The sequence below is a fragment of the Prionailurus viverrinus genome, chromosome D2, assembly GCF_022837055.1.
Source record: "Prionailurus viverrinus isolate Anna chromosome D2, UM_Priviv_1.0, whole genome shotgun sequence".
In the NCBI taxonomy this organism is placed as follows: domain Eukaryota; kingdom Metazoa; phylum Chordata; class Mammalia; order Carnivora; family Felidae; genus Prionailurus; species Prionailurus viverrinus.
The window spans coordinates 12,650,807-12,667,257 of NC_062571.1; the positions used below are offsets into that span (position 1 = coordinate 12,650,807).

Here is a 16,451-nt window from a genome sequence, read left to right on the forward strand (position 1 = left end):
GGGATGCATTTTTTTCATATTAGTCGTCCCAACTTAATAGCATTCCCCAGTGCAGTGACACAATTTGTGTGCGTAGTTATTGTGTGTGTATGCTTTGGCTTGTCAGTGACCCTTGGGCATCCCGAACATAGTGAAAGGTCTTCTGAACATGGGGATGACGGTCAGGTACAAGCCGCTCTGTCTAGTGTGACTCAACAGATTTCATTAAGAACTTAAATATGTGCAGAAAACTCTGCAGAGACCAAGTGAAGGAGCTGGGTAGGAAAGTCCTGTCCCTATACTCTAGGAAGAGAAACAAGATATGTGCCGTCAGTAACTGATAGAATTTAATTCTTTCTTTTTAAAATGTTTATTTATTTTGAGATTGGAAGAGAGAGAGAAAGCAAGCCGAGGGACAGAGAGAGAGAGAGATGGAGGGAGAGAATCCCAAGCAGGACCCGTGCTGTCAGCACAGAGCCTGACACGGGGCTCGAACTCACAAACTGTGAGATCATGACCTGAGCCGAAATCAAGAGTCAGACGCTCAACTGACTGAGCCACCCACGTGCCCCAAGATGTTGGAATATCTAACTTGCTTTCTAGGTACAGGTCCCATCAGCCATGTTACTCTTTGTTAAAAGGCTGGCTTCTTTGTTTCTTGCTCAGGTTCCCCGCAGCGAGTTAACGGCAAGGTGAAAGGAAGGATTTTGGTGGGGAACAGCCCGGTGCCCATTGTCTTCGAGAACACCGACCTCCACTCTTATGTGGTGATGAACCACGGGCGCTCGTACACAGCCATCAGCACCATTCCCGAGACCGTCGGCTATTCTCTGCTTCCTCTGGCCCCTGTTGGAGGCATCATTGGATGGATGTTTGCGGTGGAACAAGAGGGATTCAAGAATGGGTTCAGCATCACAGGTAATTTATCTCAGACGTTGAAATTAATGGACCACACGATGGTGCCTGGGGCCCTGGGGGGGGGGGGGGGCTGGGGGGGTGAATGCAAAGGGAACTTCCTGTCTGCAAAAACGTACTGATGAACATTTTGTGGCTCCAGAAATAAGATTTTGAGGCAAAATCATCAATATTTTCATTACTGTGTACTAACTAAAGCTATCTAGAATTGCATTGTGATCAGGGAGTGATTTCATGTGGGGTGGGATTTAGAAGTCTCCAGCAGAGCAAGTGATGTCATTTTATACATCCTCACACCCCAAAGTGTGGGGCTCACAGTTTCCGTCATTCTGGTTATCAAGCCTGCCTCCAGATTCCCAACCAATCTGAACTGATAGTTGACGTTTCTTTAGTATCTGCTTGGAGAAAAGGAACCTGTCATTTCTAGCTGGTAAATTAAGCCTGATAAACATAATCCTCCTGCGTCTTAGAAAACCTGACTTTCCTTGAAGCTTCTTAGAGGCTGTGCCAGGGAAAGTTCAGTCTTTATTGGACACAGGGGCGTATGGTTGGGAGGAAGGTTTCCGTAGAGTAGTCGTGGTCTCTGCTGAGGCCAGCAGCCCTGTTCGTGCTAGAGGCCCTTTTCTGGAACAGCTTGGGTGCAGGAGACTCTGTTCTTCTTCTCCGGCCACTTCTGGGACCTGAAGCCCGTTGTTCTGGGTCACAGGTACCTAGCCGCTGCCTCCGTTTTCTCCACCACTGCCTCCCCTCGCTGGAGCCTCAGCCATGGCTTTGTTGTGGAAACACCCCAAAAGCAGGGTCTCTGGGCATTACAAGGGTAACCCTCCAAAAGTGATGGAGTGTAAATACATGCTGAAATGTGGCCATTTTCAGAAAGGAGAGGATATATATTTGGAAAAGGGTGGACCTACCCATAAGATATCTAATGTTTGGCCTAATATTTCTTCTCTCTGCCCCTCAGACATATATATCCTGAGTATTATAACCTCGTTCATGTTCTCATGCAGACATGCTCTTTCCTTGGCAGACAGAGTTGAGCTTTGCAGTCAGACCCGCAGACACTGCTCCTTCCCTGCACAGCGTTTCATGCTGGTGTTGCTTTATATGGGGGTTAATTAAAATGGTGATATTTTGAATTTTTTTTTAATGCCTATTTATTTTTGAGAGAGAGACTGATATGGGTGGGGGAGGGGCAGAGCGCGAGGGAGACATAGAATTTGAGGCAGACTCCAGGCTCTGAGCTGTCGGCGCAGAGCCCAATGAGGGGCTCGAACCCACCAACTGGAAGATCATGAGCCGACGTCGGACACTTAACCGACTGAGCCACTCAGGCGTCCCATCATTCTTTTGACTTTATAAAAAAAAAAAAAAAAAACATTTAAAAATGTAAGGAGCATTCTTGGCCCAAGGGCTGCCTGCCAGAGTTAGCCCTGGGGTCATCGTTTGCCAGCACCCCTGCTGTAATGGGAGTGTGCAAATGTGGAAAAGGGAAGAAGCCGGAAGAGGGGGCAGGTATTTTTGTTGCCTGTCTGGGGCTACTGCCCTGCACAGACCAAGGAGGTTTCCTGAGCCAACACCTGTTATAAGTGCTCCTCAGGTGGCTTCCGGTAGTGGCCAGGGTTTGCCCTAAGCCACTCCCCCTTCCTGACCACCATTTAGCTGTTACGCTAATCATCATTGTAACTGGCATCTGGGAACGCTTGACGTTTGGCAAAGCACTTTTTAAAAACATTTTTTTAACTGTTTGTTTATTTAGAGAGAGAGAGAGAGAGTGTGTGTATGTGTGTGTGTGTGTGTGTGTGTGTGTGTGTGTGTGTGTGACAGAGAGAGAGAAAGAGAGAGAATGGGGGAGGGAGAGAGGGAAGACAAGAATCCCAAACAGGCTCTGTGCTGTCAGCATGGAGCCCTAGGTGCGGCTGGAGGTGCGGCTCGATCCCTCAAGTCGTGAGATCGTGACCTGAGCCGAAATCCAGAGTTGGACGCTTGATCGACCGAGCCACCCAGGTGCCCTTGGCAAAGCAGTTTGTAACATCCTTTACCTCTTCTGGTGTCCACAAGGCAGAATGGATCACTCCTTTATCACCAAGAAATGGAGGCTCAGCGGGGTTAGGGGACATGTGCTGGTTTACCCAGTCGGTAGCTAGCACTGCTGGTCCTCTGTTCTTCAGCACCATTCCTGAGCCAGCCCATCTCAGATGCAGGGGTGGGGCTGGGAAGGAGTGTCTCTCCAATGCGCATCGCTCAGTGGGGCCGCATGGACATCCCCGCTCTGTCCTCCGTGTCGCCAGCTCCGTTTCTAGCAATCAGACTAAAGCACCTGTAGAGGAGGTTCTGGCCTCCTTCCCTCGAAGCACTGTGAGCCTAGGGCTGACAGGAGGGGGCTTCCCAGACGGCAAGATGACAGACTGCCCTTGCTTTCCAGGAGGCGAGTTCACCCGCCAGGCCGAGGTGACTTTCGTGGGGTACCCGGGCAAGCTGGTCATCAAGCAGCGGTTCAGCGGCATCGACGAGCACGGACACCTGACCATCACCACGGAGCTGGAGGGCCGCGTGCCGCAGATCCCCTTCGGCTCCTCGGTGCACATCGAGCCCTACACAGAGCTCTACCACTACTCCCCCGGGGGTGAGCAGCCAGGGCCGTGGGGGAGGGGGGTGGGGCTAGGGGGGTGGGGGGCAGTCCCGGCCTCCGGCCCGCCCACCGCTGCAGCCCCAGCACTGTCTCCTGGGCTTCGGAGCAGGAAATAGATGGGTGCTAGCTTATTAAAATCACCTTTTCCCCTAATTACAGGCATAGTACACACTTGTAGAAAATTCGTGCAAAAAAGAAAACAAGCATAATGGTAAAACCATGCCATTATTATTAGATTTAAATGTATTTGTTTCCTTTCAGCCTTTTCCCCATATGTGTGTGTGTGTGTGTGTGTATATATATACATATGTATATATTTATATATAAAATACCCCAACATATATATGTAATATCTCAACATAGATCTCATAAGTCTCCGGGGATATAACATACAGCATGGATATTATATCTGTATGTACTGTATGTATATACGTACATATGTATGTCTCTATATTTTAACCTGTTTTAAATAATTTCAAATTTACAAAAAAAGTTGAAAACAACACAGTTTACATTTGCCATTTATGCACCTTCACCAATTGTTAACATTTTGCTACCTTTACCATTCCATTGCGCATGTGTGTGTGTGTATATATATATATATGTATATATGTATACGTATGTATATATATATGTGTATATATATATACATGCGTGTATATATGTATATATGTACGCGTATATATATATATACACGCATGTATATATACGCGTATATATATCACAAATAATACATTTTTTTTTTTTTTTTTTGGGACAGAGAGAGACAGAGCATGAACGGGGGAGGGGCAGAGAGAGAGGGAGACACAGAATCGGAAACAGGCTCCAGGCTCTGAGCCATCAGCCCAGAGCCCGACGCGGGGCTCGAACTCACGGACCGCGAGATCGTGACCTGGCTGATGTCGGACGCTTAACCGACTGCGCCACCCAGGCGCCCCCATATTTTTTGAGAATAAGTTGTAGTTGTTGTGATCTTCCGTCCCCTAAATAAGTCACCTATTTTTCCTAAGAACAAGAACATTCTCTTACGTGGCTACAGTACAATGATCACACAGTCAGGAAATTTAACGTTGATGCATTTCTATTACACATTCTGCAGTTGGGTATATAGTTGTTATTTAAGTAAAATTGCAATTATATCACATTATCATATCTTCATTTTCAGTGGGCTTTGAAAGCATTGCTTAGTGAGTCTACTTTTATACGGCTATTACTTTAAACCATTCTATTTTCTTTTTTTTTTAATGTTTATGTATTTTGAGAGCAAGCGTGTGTGTGCACACACACACTAGCACAATGGGGGAGGAGCAGAGAGAGAGGGAGTGAGAGAGAAGCCCAAGCAGGCTCCATGCTGTCGGTGCAGAGCTCAGTGCTGGGCTTGATCTCATGAACCGTGAGCTCATGACCTGAGCTGAAATCAAGAGCTGAACGCCACCCAGGTGCCCCTAAACCATTGTATTTTCTGAAGTTTAAGCTATTTCCAATGTTCCTATCTTGTAACGAGTTGAAATGACCATCTCCATCAGAAATCTTGACCAAATTTCTGATTCTTCTCTAAGATTCAATTCCTAGAAATAGAACTGCTGAGCCAAACAACAGGAACTTTTAGAAGGCTCTTATAAAATTGCCATCCACAAAGGTTGTGCTAATGACCAAGGCTTTGTGGCTTGATTGGGCTCTCCCGGGGATGACAAGAGCTGGGGAACAGGACCCCAGTCTGCGGTCAGCCTGCAACCAGATGGTGTTTCTGGCAGCACAAGCACATGGGAGCTGGACAGGAGGCAGCTTACACTGATCTTTTATTTATCTTCTGGCTTTTGTTATGAACTACATCAGAGCACACAAATATAAAGAGCCTTTTATTCTTTTTTTTTCTTAAATAGGAAGTTGAGAGTTTCATCATATGGGTGAAAAGGAGGCTCTTCTGAGTGGGGAGGGCTGTCTCTCTTCTCTGTTGAGGTTGGCTCACAGCACTTTAGTAATTTTTCAAAAACTGGTTATTGAAACCCATTTAGTGCCTCATTTTTTATATGGGAGAACTGCTTAATCTAGGGTCACACATAGCAGCCCCTATTTATTGAATCCTAAGTAAGATAACTTGCGTGAAGCAGTTAGCGCTCTGCTGGTCACGCGGTCAATGCTCCGTAGATGGTAGTTTATCTTAATAGTGGTGGCCCGCTTGAGACCAGAAATTTTACGTGCATTATGTCATTCGCGCCCCAACCCATGTTGTAGAAGAAACCGAGGCTAGAGTCATAACCGGCCTGTGATCACACACCTTGTGAGTGGTAGTGCAAGGTGTAAGTTCAGATGTATCTGCTTCCCCGCGTGTGCTCTTCCCACCAGACCTTACTCTCTGGGGCGGTTCCGGGTGACTTCAGAACTTCTAAAGAGCACGTGATGAGAAAAAGGAATACATATTACTGATGCAGACAATCCCATTAATAGTATGGGAATCTAGGTAGCAGAGCGAGTCCCAACACGGAAATACATGGCCTTCTGCAACCTGCTGCATCTGATCTCTCATCTGGGCAGGCAATACTGCCAGTAGTTTTAAAGCCCTTGACTAAGCCTCTTGCCTCCTTTGTCTCCCTGCCTTGTCTCCCTTCTTCCCACCGCACCGCACCGCATCCCAGTGATCACATCCTCCTCCACCCGGGAGTACACCGTGATGGAGCCTGAGCAAGATGGCGCTGCCCCTTCCACCATCTACACTTACCAGTGGCGCCAGACCATCACCTTCCGGGAGTGCGCCCACGACACCTCCCGGCCGGCCCTGCCCAACACCCAGCAGCTCTCAGTGGACAGTGTGTTCGTCCTGTACAACCAGGAGGAGAGCATCTTGCGCTATGCGCTCAGCAACTCCATCGGTCCCGTGAAGGGTAGGAATGGCAGCTCGGATTGGGCATCGCGTGTCTGCCCGCACATCTATCTCCGCTCTTTTGCGCGTTACTTCTCACGTTTTACTCTCAGTGAGAAGACGAAAATATGCTAAAATATGGCCTGACAGACGAAATAATCTCATCACCTGTGATTCTCAGCTTAGGCGTCTCTGTTCTGCTAACCTAAAGCCTCTTCATTGTTCTGTTTGGGGTGAAGAATGCTAACCCGTTGAGTTACCCCACAGAGCGGACCATCCAAAAGGCTACGGCTGGCTTCAGCAGGGCATTTAGAGCACTCTCATGCTCAGCCTTGAATGGAATGTGTGCTCAGAGCCTGAGGAAATCTGAATAAAGTCTGATGAAAGTCAGGCACAGCGCCTATGACACTCTTTGCCTGTGACAGCACATTGCTGGGGCTGAGGTCGGGTCTGTGCATGCTTTTGGCTGCGTGGAAGGAGCTGGCATTTGGAGAGCGAGCATGACGTCTCGGCGTCAGACTTCACATTATCCGAATCTCCAAGCCCCAGGGGTTCCATATCTTTGGGGTTGGGTATTAAGGTCTTTCTCTTTGTCGGTTATTTTTGGTGGGGTCCCCCCACACCCGGGTCATTTCTCCAGCTGACCACGTTTGTCCTTCCGTAGCCCCACAAAGGACAAGGAGGGCTGGTGTCTTTCTCCATCCTTTGACAACTGTAGCTCTAGGCATCGGGGTTGGCGCATTTTTTCTTAAAAATGTGAATGTTTTAGGCTTTGCCAGCTATGCAGCGTCTGTCACAGGATCTCATTTCTGTCATTCGAGCGCAAAAGCAGCCATTGACCGTTCACAAGTGAATGCATGCAGCTGGTTTCCAATAAAACTTTATTTACAAAAGCAGGGGTGGATCTGGAGGGATGTAGTTTGCCGATGCTGCCCCCTGGTGACACAGGAGTCTGGTTTCTTGTTCCAGGACCCACTGCTGTTCTCCTGGTCATCAGCTGTGCCTTCCTTTCTGTGGAAGGAGGAAAACCGGCAGGCGTTTCTGAATACTCACTTGGCTTTAATGTCTCTCCTTCACAGACGGCTCCCCCGATGCCCTTCAGAATCCTTGCTACATCGGCACTCATGGGTGCGACACCAACGCAGCCTGTCGCCCCGGCCCCGGGGTTCAGTTCGCCTGCGAGTGTTCCATCGGCTTCCGAGGGGACGGGAGGACCTGCTCCGGTACAGCCGTCCATTCTGACTTGTGGGGGGGCTGGGAAGCGAGCTGGGAGGGGGTATCCAGATCCTGCAAACTGGAGGGCTGGGTGTGGCGAGGGAGCGTGGGTGCGGGAGACGCCGGTAGGCCTGCCGAGCCTGGTTAAGCCCCACACCCTGGGTTTCCCGTGGTCACGTTAGGGGGACCGCCCCTTTCTTCCATCTGGTCCAGTGCACAGACCCCCAGCAGCAGAGTAGAATTTAGAAAGCCGCACGGCACACAGGTTTAAAGGGAAGCTGAAGTCAGCGCTGTTTCTAACATTAATAATGTAACGGTCCCTGTAAGGAACCCAGGCACTGCTGGTGTCCAGTGTCCTGCAAACCCCATCTCATTTCTTCCAGCAGCTCTAGAGATCCATTCTTTCGCTTCTGCCTTTTAAATTTTAAAAAATATTTATTTATTTTTGAGAGAGAGAGGGAGACACAGAATCTGAAACGGGCTCCAGTCTCTGAGCTGTCAGCACAGAGCCCAGTGCGGGGCTCGAACTTACGGACTGTGAGATCACGACCTGAGCGCAAGTCGGACGCTCAACCGACTGAGCCACCCGGGCGCCCCTCATTATAATTTAATTTAAAAAAAAAAATTTTTTTTTTTAACATTTATTTATTTTTGAGACAGAGAGAGACAGAGCATGAACTGGGGAGGGTCAGAGAAAGAGGGAGACACAGAATCTGAAACAGGCTCCAGGCTCTGAGCTGTCAGCACAGAGCCCGACGCGGGGCTTGAACTCACGGACCGCGAGATCATGACCTGAGCTGAAGTCGGCCGCTTAACCGACTGAGCCACCCGGGCGCCCCTCATTATAATTTAATTTTTAATACATGCACGTAGACAGCTGGATCCTGATACGTTCGTGACTAAATCGTGGTCCAGTAACAAGGGCCAGTTGGTGGATTCCTGACTCAGTGAAGAGTCCATACAGCAGAGGCAGCTAGTGTCAGGTGCTTCAACCAGAGCTCCCGACATCTGTGACACAGGGCTCACTGGTGACCCTAAGGAATGCTAGAAGTAGATCCCCCTAGCGCAGGAGCAGCATACACAAGTGTGTTTGGCCAGAAAGATGAGCAGCCCCCTTGAATGACTCGGGCGTAAGAATCTGGTGAGCCCAGAAGCCCTGAAATTTGGGAACGATGCCTTAGGTCTGGAATCCAACCCTCTGATGAATGGCACGCTTCATGTGCTGATTTAACAGAAAGGGTGGCAGAGTGAACTCTATGTGAGGTCCTCGTGGGGGCATCTGAAATCATGGAGAGCAGGACCTGTGCTTAAAAGAGCAGACTGTATAGTCGTTTAGCCAGCCTGCTGATAGCTTTGTACATGGGATAGAATTCAATCGGAGGCTCACCTTCCTTGGAACATACCACTGGGAAGGGATCTGATCGCCTCAGATCATCAGTTTTCCAATATGTCCCCCAATAGCCCAACAGTTTTGAATGGCTGAATTGGCTCAGGCGAATTTGAAAAAGCATGGTCCTGTGTGTGTATGTGTGTGTGTGTGTGTGTGTGTGTGTGTGTGTGTGTGTGTAAGAGAGAGAGGGTGAGAGAGAGCACGAGTGACCAGAGATCTCCCAGGGCTGTGAAGATGGTGATGGACACCATGCAGGGGGTCCCTCATTTCTTTGGGGGAAGCACATACCTCTTTAGTCTTTACATGGCCCTGTGTCTACTTCATATGCCAACAGAATGTTAATAAAACATGGAGATGCCCCAACCCGCTGCTGCTGGGCCATGACATCTGGCTAATTCTTCCACTCTTGGTACCTGAGCTTATTGTAGAAGGAGCACTTAATTCAGTTCACAAGGCACAACCAGCCATAATCTATTGCATAATCTATTGCTATCATAGAAAACTCTCTGATGCAGTCACTCAGGAAGACAGGTGGTCATGTGGGGACTTGCTTTTGTTCTGGGGTTAGCCCTTGCTCTGGCAGATTAGCACCATGGAATGTGGGTAGATTCCCAGTCAGGCTGCTTTTTGTTCTGGGTCACTAGAACATGCCTCACAGTGTTAATGCATGGAGACATGAGGCCGTTGATAGGAAATTGCATTAGGCAAATCACTTCATGCATTATTTTGACCTGCAAAACGACTTAGAAGGGAACGATCCTTTGTTTTTTTTTTTCAACGGTTTTTTTTTTTTTTTAAATTTATTTTTGGGACAGAGAGAAACAGAGCATGAATGGGGGAGGGGCAGAGAGAGAGGGAGACACAGCATCGGAAACAGGCTCCAGGCTCCGAGCCATCAGCCCAGAGCCTGACGCGGGGCTCAAACTCACGGACCGCGAGATCGCGACCTGGCTGAAGTCGGACGCTTAGCCGACTGCGCCACCCAGGCGCCCCGGGAACGATCCTTTGTAATTCAGTTTGGGTGATGTGGATATAATGATAGTTGGCATCCTGAACAAGCCCGGTGTTGGCGAGACACTGCAGAGTGACCCTCGAAGGTAGTTTGGAGAAGATCTCCAGATGAAAACACAAGAGCTCGGGTGCCTGGCAGAATGGCTTCTGTGTGTTTCTCGATTGGGAGTCTGTAGAGATGGTTGTGGATAACCTGTCGTCTCTTGAGCACACACAAGACACTTAAATCAAAGTGAACAAGTCCCCTCCTCAAAGAGCCTGGCCTTTATAAAAGGGACACATTTAGGGTTGTTGAAAAGGCATGAAAAGTAGCCATTCTGAAAAAAACGAAAAAAGGAAGCAGTGATTACAGGAATAGTCCAGCATTTTCCTTTCGGGTTAGAGAATGAGCTGTGTGCGAGGAAATGTCTTCCCAAAGAAGAGTTTGACCAGATAATACAATAAGAAAAATAAACTTTGAACAGCTACTGTGAGATTTTAGGAGGGACAGTTATCACCAATGCACTGTTTCCAATAAAGTAAGAATTAAAGTCCTAGCCTCAATTTACAGAAGGGTGGGGGGAGGGTAGGGGTTCAAATTAGACATTAGGAAGAGTTTCCACACTCTAAGGACTGTGCACTTGTAGTGGGGAAACTGCTAGAGTCTTGCTCTAAAGAAAAAGTGTTACCCTGCTTGGATTATATGTGCAGACTTTTATGGAGGTGTGGGTTGTGCCAGGGGACTGTCCCCTCCATCATCCTGTGAGCCCCGCCCCCATCCTGTTGGCCAGTAGCACCTAGGACATGAGGGATTGAGCTCCCTCCTAATCATGTAGCTTTTTTGAAACTCACAGCTGCCCTGCCATAAACCTTCCGGGGGCGAATGGAACTTGGAAAACTTCCCCTAGCGATTTTGTCCTGTCCCTTTGATTGAAAAGCTTTGCTTCTGTGCCGTTGTGCTTTGGCAATCGCGTTGAAGCCGTGGAGTCCTGCAGTCTGTACAGGGCGTCCAGACATCTGTGCTGGGAGTGTCCTCTGAGGGTTACGCATGGAGACCGTGGAAGCCGGAATGATTTTTTTTTTTTTCTCCTGTGTTGTTGGAGCAGCAGCTGGTGGATAGAGCTGTGGAGGCCACGCTTGCTCAATATCCCCACGCCCACACCCCAGTCTCATGGAAGAGGCTGCTGGGGGAGGGGGCTTTGTTCCGTGACCTTCCAGCTGTGCCTGGAGCCGTCCTCTTGTGTGAGACCTTGTATCTTCAACGTGTCGCAGGAATGTTCATTGCAGTATATTTTCAAAAAGCTGTTACCGTTTGTTTTGGGGTTTTGCGTGGGTATGGGAATGGTGTGGCAAAGATGCTTATCTTGTGCCACGTCCACTAGGCCAGCGGGGCATTTGTTTTACCAGTGAAGAGACTGACTAGGTGGTGGATGCATGAGGCTTTGTCTCCCAAGTGTGAAAGATTCACCTTAAGGCATTGGGGGGCGGGGGGAGTGGTGGGGGGGCGGTGGAGGAGACTTGTCTGTTCTCAGCCATCATGAAATCTGTCTATGTGTCTGAGTTCTAGAAATGCTGGAAGTAACCGTGTACCCTCCGAGAATGAGGTTGGCATGGGAAAGACCTTGTGTGATTGTGTTTATTTCAACCCATCAGTGGACAGGTAACCAGGGTCATGACAGGTTAGCTCGGTTTCTTGTCCGGGCCAACCAGGCTTCCTGTGGGATTAGCTCTAGATTGGACCCTGATGCCTAGAGGTCATGCGAAGGCCATGTTCCTAGAATTGGCCAAATCTATCCCCATGGCTGGTTGTATAGGTTGAATCCTTAAAAATTAGAATAATAGCTACATTTCTTGAGAATCCTAGGTGCTGCTCCGCCTTACATCCATTTTGTGTCATCCTCAGAAGGACCCCTCAACGGTCTGGACACTTGTCCGCACATCTTTCTGACATGTGTGTACCATTCTGGTGTTGGTGAACTCCAGGCTCAGCAGCTAATCCCAGGACAGGCACGGGAAGCCCATGTTTACAGCAGGAGGACCTTGAGATGTCTCTCGAAAGTTATGCCCAGGAGAAAAACCACTATTTACTAACGCTACTTTTGGAATATAGAACAGTTTGTTTCAAAATTGATCCCTTCACGGGCCAAAATGCTTTCTATTTTATTATACCTGGTGATATTTGAAGAAGTGGTTTTTAAAAGTCTGCCTGTTGAAAAAATTTGTTGTAGATATCGATGAATGTTCAGAACAGCCCTCGGTGTGTGGGAGCCACGCGATCTGCAATAACCACCCTGGAACCTTCCGCTGCGAGTGTGTGGAAGGCTATCAGTTTTCAGAGGAGGGGACGTGTGTAGGTAAGTTCTGTAGATAACTTTCCAAAACGTTTGTTCATACGGTGAAGGTGTTGCCCCAGGTAATTGTCCTGGCTGGGTTGGCGAGTGCTGGCTTCTGTTGTTGAGGGAAGCAGTTTTCAAAGATGAATCAGACTTCATTCCCTACCCCCAACTACCCAGAGGGTCATACATATAACGAATAAGCAGTGTTATTGTCTATGCTATAGTAATAGTGTCCCCTCACCTTTGATAAGCTTTTTTGCACTACGTTCCTTCTTATAAATTTCCTTTTAATTCTTTTCATTGTTTTAATACCTGTTAAAACAATTACACTTGTTTCTTCATTTGTTTGTTTATTACGTTTAGTTATTTTTGAGAGAGAGAGACAGAGAGGCAGAGAGAGAATCCCAAGCAGGCTCCATACTGACAAGTGCCCAGTGCAGGGCTTGAACTCACGAACTGTGAGATAATGATCTGAGCTGCAGCCAAGAGTCGGACGCTGAACCAGCTGAGCCACCCAGGCATCCCATAATCGGTGGTCTTGAAATTCATATGGAGGGAGCACCTGACAGATGCTTTAGATTGAATTTTTCGTGATTTACCTCTAAAATTCAGGGGCACCTACCTGGGTGGCTCAGTCGGTTCAGCATCTGACTTCAACTCAGGTCATGTTTGTGGATTCGAGCCCTGTGTCGGGCTCTGTGCTGACAGCTCAGAGCCTGGAGCCTGCTTCGGATTCTGTGTCTCCCTCTCTCTCTGCCCCTCCCCCACTCATGCTCTGTCTCCCCCCTCTCTCTCAAAATAAATAAACGTTAAAAAAAATTAATAAATAAAATAAAATTCCATTTGGGACCATTCTGTGCATGGCTTTCGAATTTATAAGCCACAAGTAGTAGCCTCGTCAAAGCGAGTGACTTAAAACTATTAATTGGGCTAATAATGCTTTAGGTTGGTGATGATTTTAGTGGTGATGGAGATAGACCAACCACAAAGACCCAGATTGTTTAGATTTCTTCCCTTTTTTTTCCTACTGCTGCACTTTGACCTGTTGGTTCCAAGAATTTTAAGTTCAAAGATTTGTGGCGATTTCCAGGGCTGGAGGGCAGCATGCTGAATGGACCATCTGAACTCAACATTTCTTCCCAACTTAAAACAGATTCTTCTTTTATGGCATCAGTGAACTGTCTCATCGCCCCTTCCTTGCTGTTCACTAAACCCTAGCGTGCTTTCTGTTTGCTCTGTCTTGAAGCTCAGATGAGACTCCAAGGTCCCGGGGCGAGGTGATGTCTCGAGGGCGGGAGGGAACAGGCAGTTCTCAAATTTTGAATGTGACCCAAACATCTGTGGATTTAGAAAAGCCTGTCCCCTTCGCACAGAGTGAAGATTTCAGCTCTGCTGCTAAGGTTACTTCTTTTTCTTGTTCGATAGAGAACAACCATTTCTGTGTATTTGGCTTGACTTCCATGCTTTTTGAGATGAAGGCGATCCAAAGGTTTATTTTCTTTTTTAAAAAAATGTTTGTTTATGAGAGAGAGAGAGAGAGAGAGAGAGAGAATCCAAACCAGGCTTCACGCTGTCCATGCAGACAATGCAGGGCTCAAACCCATGAACTGTGAGATCGTGACCTGAGCCAAAATCCAGTCGGACAGTTAACCGACTGAGCCACCCAGGCGCCCCTCCAAGGTTTACTTCTCACGACAGCACCGTTTACATTACATTTGGGCTCAGACTTGGGTGGTGGAGTGTGCAGTCGTGGGGCCAATGGCTGTGAGGCGTGATGTCGTGGGTTTCTGTGCCGGACCATTCCTGCCATGCACACTCACTGGAGGATAGGGCAGGGTGCAAGGCAGGTGGGGTGCAAATGTCTACTCCTAAGGCATCAGATTTTGAGGAAGACACTTAATGTCTCTGGGCGTCCACTCCTCAGACTGGATCCTGGGTTCACTGTGTCCCCTGGAGCCCTTGAGGAAGCCTCAGGAGCTGCCAGTGAGGACACAGAGAAGCCTGGGCAGATTTGGCTTTCACCCCGACCTCCAGCCTTTGATTTCTCTACATATCAGATTCTGGGCGAGATTTTGTTTGAATGGTGGATCCCGTTGCTTGGAAACAAATGTGAAAACCACCTGAAGATCACTGTGCCCCACGGGTCCCAGCATTGTGAGGTTTCCTGACTCTCCCACTGCCTGGAGGCCCCACACGATTCCATCCCACTTGGCTCTTAACCCCTCTAACTCAGCTCCTTTGAGACTCACTGCATGGAGGGATGGCTCAGGGGGTAAAACCAGGTCTGCCTAAACGCATTCAAACAAATCACTCCGGCTCATCACTGCATAATTTCATGGCCATTTCACGTATCCCAGAATTCCTCATGAAAACTGTGTCCTGGGTCGGAAGCCTGGGTTGGGAATAAGGAATAAGCAGTGTTTTCTCCTGGTCACAGGAAGAGTTTTCTCCTGGGCACAGCAAGGAAGGAAGAGAAAAGAATTTGGACAGGTGAGGAGGCTGGTCCTGTGCCCTGCCAGCTGTGAGGGGTTGGGGCCCATGCCCAGTGGATATGAGCTGGCAGGAGGAAATGAACTTTTCATGAGGACTGGCATCCATTATGGGAGGGGCAGCTTCGTGGACTTCTGTGTTTGGCATTTTCTGTAAACCTTTGACTTTCTCTTGTCCACGGCATGCAGACTTTTGCAGTGAATTAGAATACGGGGCCCCTTGGGGCGCCTGGGTGGCGCAGTCGGTTAAGCGTCCGACTTCAGCCAGGTCGCGATCTCGCGGTCCGTGAGTTCGAGCCCCGCATCAGGCTCTGGGCTGATGGCTCAGAGCCTGGAGCCTGTTTCCGATTCTGTGTCTCCCTCTCTCTCTGCCCATCCCCCGTTCATGCTCTGTCTCTCTCTGTCCCAAAAATAAATAAACGTTGAAAAAAAAAAAATTAAAAAAAAAAGAATACGGGGCCCCTGGGTGGCTCAGTCGGTTCATCGTCCGACTTCGGCTCAGGTCGTGACGTTTCAGTGTGTGGGTTCGAGCCCCACGTCGGGCTCTGTGCTGACAGCTCAGAGCCTGGAGCCTGCTTCGGATTCTGTGTCTCCCTCTCTCTCTGCCCCTCCCCCACTCATACTCTCTCTGTCTCTCAAAAATAAACGTTTAAAAAATTAAAAAAGAGAAAAAGAATGTGCAGAGTATGTTCACACGAAGGAAACAGCCCATAAATCACCTTGACATGAAGACACAGATACCCACTCTGAGTGGCCACAGTTCTAGGATAGGTGGCTTTGCGTGTGGAACGTGCGGAAACTTGAGGTCCTGTTGACCCTTTGCGTGGGTTTCTTTGCCCAGTGCATGGCCCCGTGCACCTGCCCCTCCTTCAGGGCAGGAAGAGGGCCAGGCTGAGGCTTAGGCTTAACCTTCCCTCACCCATCGTTCTCCCTTGCCTTTCCCCTCTCTTCCTTTGCCCATCTCCTCTCTCCTTGCCTGTCGTATTGCTAGGAAAAGTTATTACAAATCCTTTATTTTTGTGACCTTATTTTCAGAACTGGAAGTAACTCGAAGCTGTGTGAGGCCACCCCACTTGGAGCTCTTTACACCCTGCCCTTTGTTCTCCTTTGAACACATGACTTCTTTCCCTTAGTTGTCCTTCCTTTCCTTACCGGCATCTTCTTCCTTCTCTCTCATTGCCTCATTTCCAGCCTGAGCCAGCCTGCAGGTGTCTCCGGAGGGGGGGGGGGGGGGAGCGGGAGGGTGGGTTGTGGCAGCAGCTCAGCCCCAGCCAGCCTACTCTGAGGTCAGGGCCCCTTCCTTTCCCAGGGTTGTCTTCCCAAATGGAGGAGCTGGTAAAGTACAACCCCAACGTACCATCTACTTGTAGCTATAGTTCATTTTTAATTCCCATTTGGGCCCAATTTTTCTCTCCTTCCCAAATTTGCCCCACCATCCCACCCTGTAGCTGCCCATCAGTTGAATGGGCAGGATCAGAGTTCTAGAGAGGTTACCAGCTCTGCGAGGTCAAGGCCTTTGCAGAAAGCAGAGCCAGGCACCCTGGTGTCTTTTTCTAAAAGTGTGTCATTTTTTAAAGTGGTGTCATTATTTTAAAATGAAAAAAGTAGAATGAAACCGTTTGGAATCGTGAAAGGAGCTTTTAAAACC

General features: G+C 48.6%; 1 protein-coding gene across 1 annotated transcript in view; it reads left to right on the forward strand.

Moving 5' to 3' along the window:
* NID1 (nidogen 1) overlaps nucleotides 1-16,451 on the forward strand; it is an 85,299-nt gene that overhangs the window by 38,953 nt on the left and 29,895 nt on the right. The window contains exons 6-10 of the mRNA XM_047826005.1: nucleotides 646-897; nucleotides 3,317-3,517; nucleotides 6,160-6,405; nucleotides 7,463-7,606; nucleotides 12,207-12,332. Of these exons, the coding sequence (XP_047681961.1) occupies nucleotides 646-897; nucleotides 3,317-3,517; nucleotides 6,160-6,405; nucleotides 7,463-7,606; nucleotides 12,207-12,332 (969 nt within the window). The remainder of the gene's footprint in view (nucleotides 1-645; nucleotides 898-3,316; nucleotides 3,518-6,159; nucleotides 6,406-7,462; nucleotides 7,607-12,206; nucleotides 12,333-16,451) is intronic.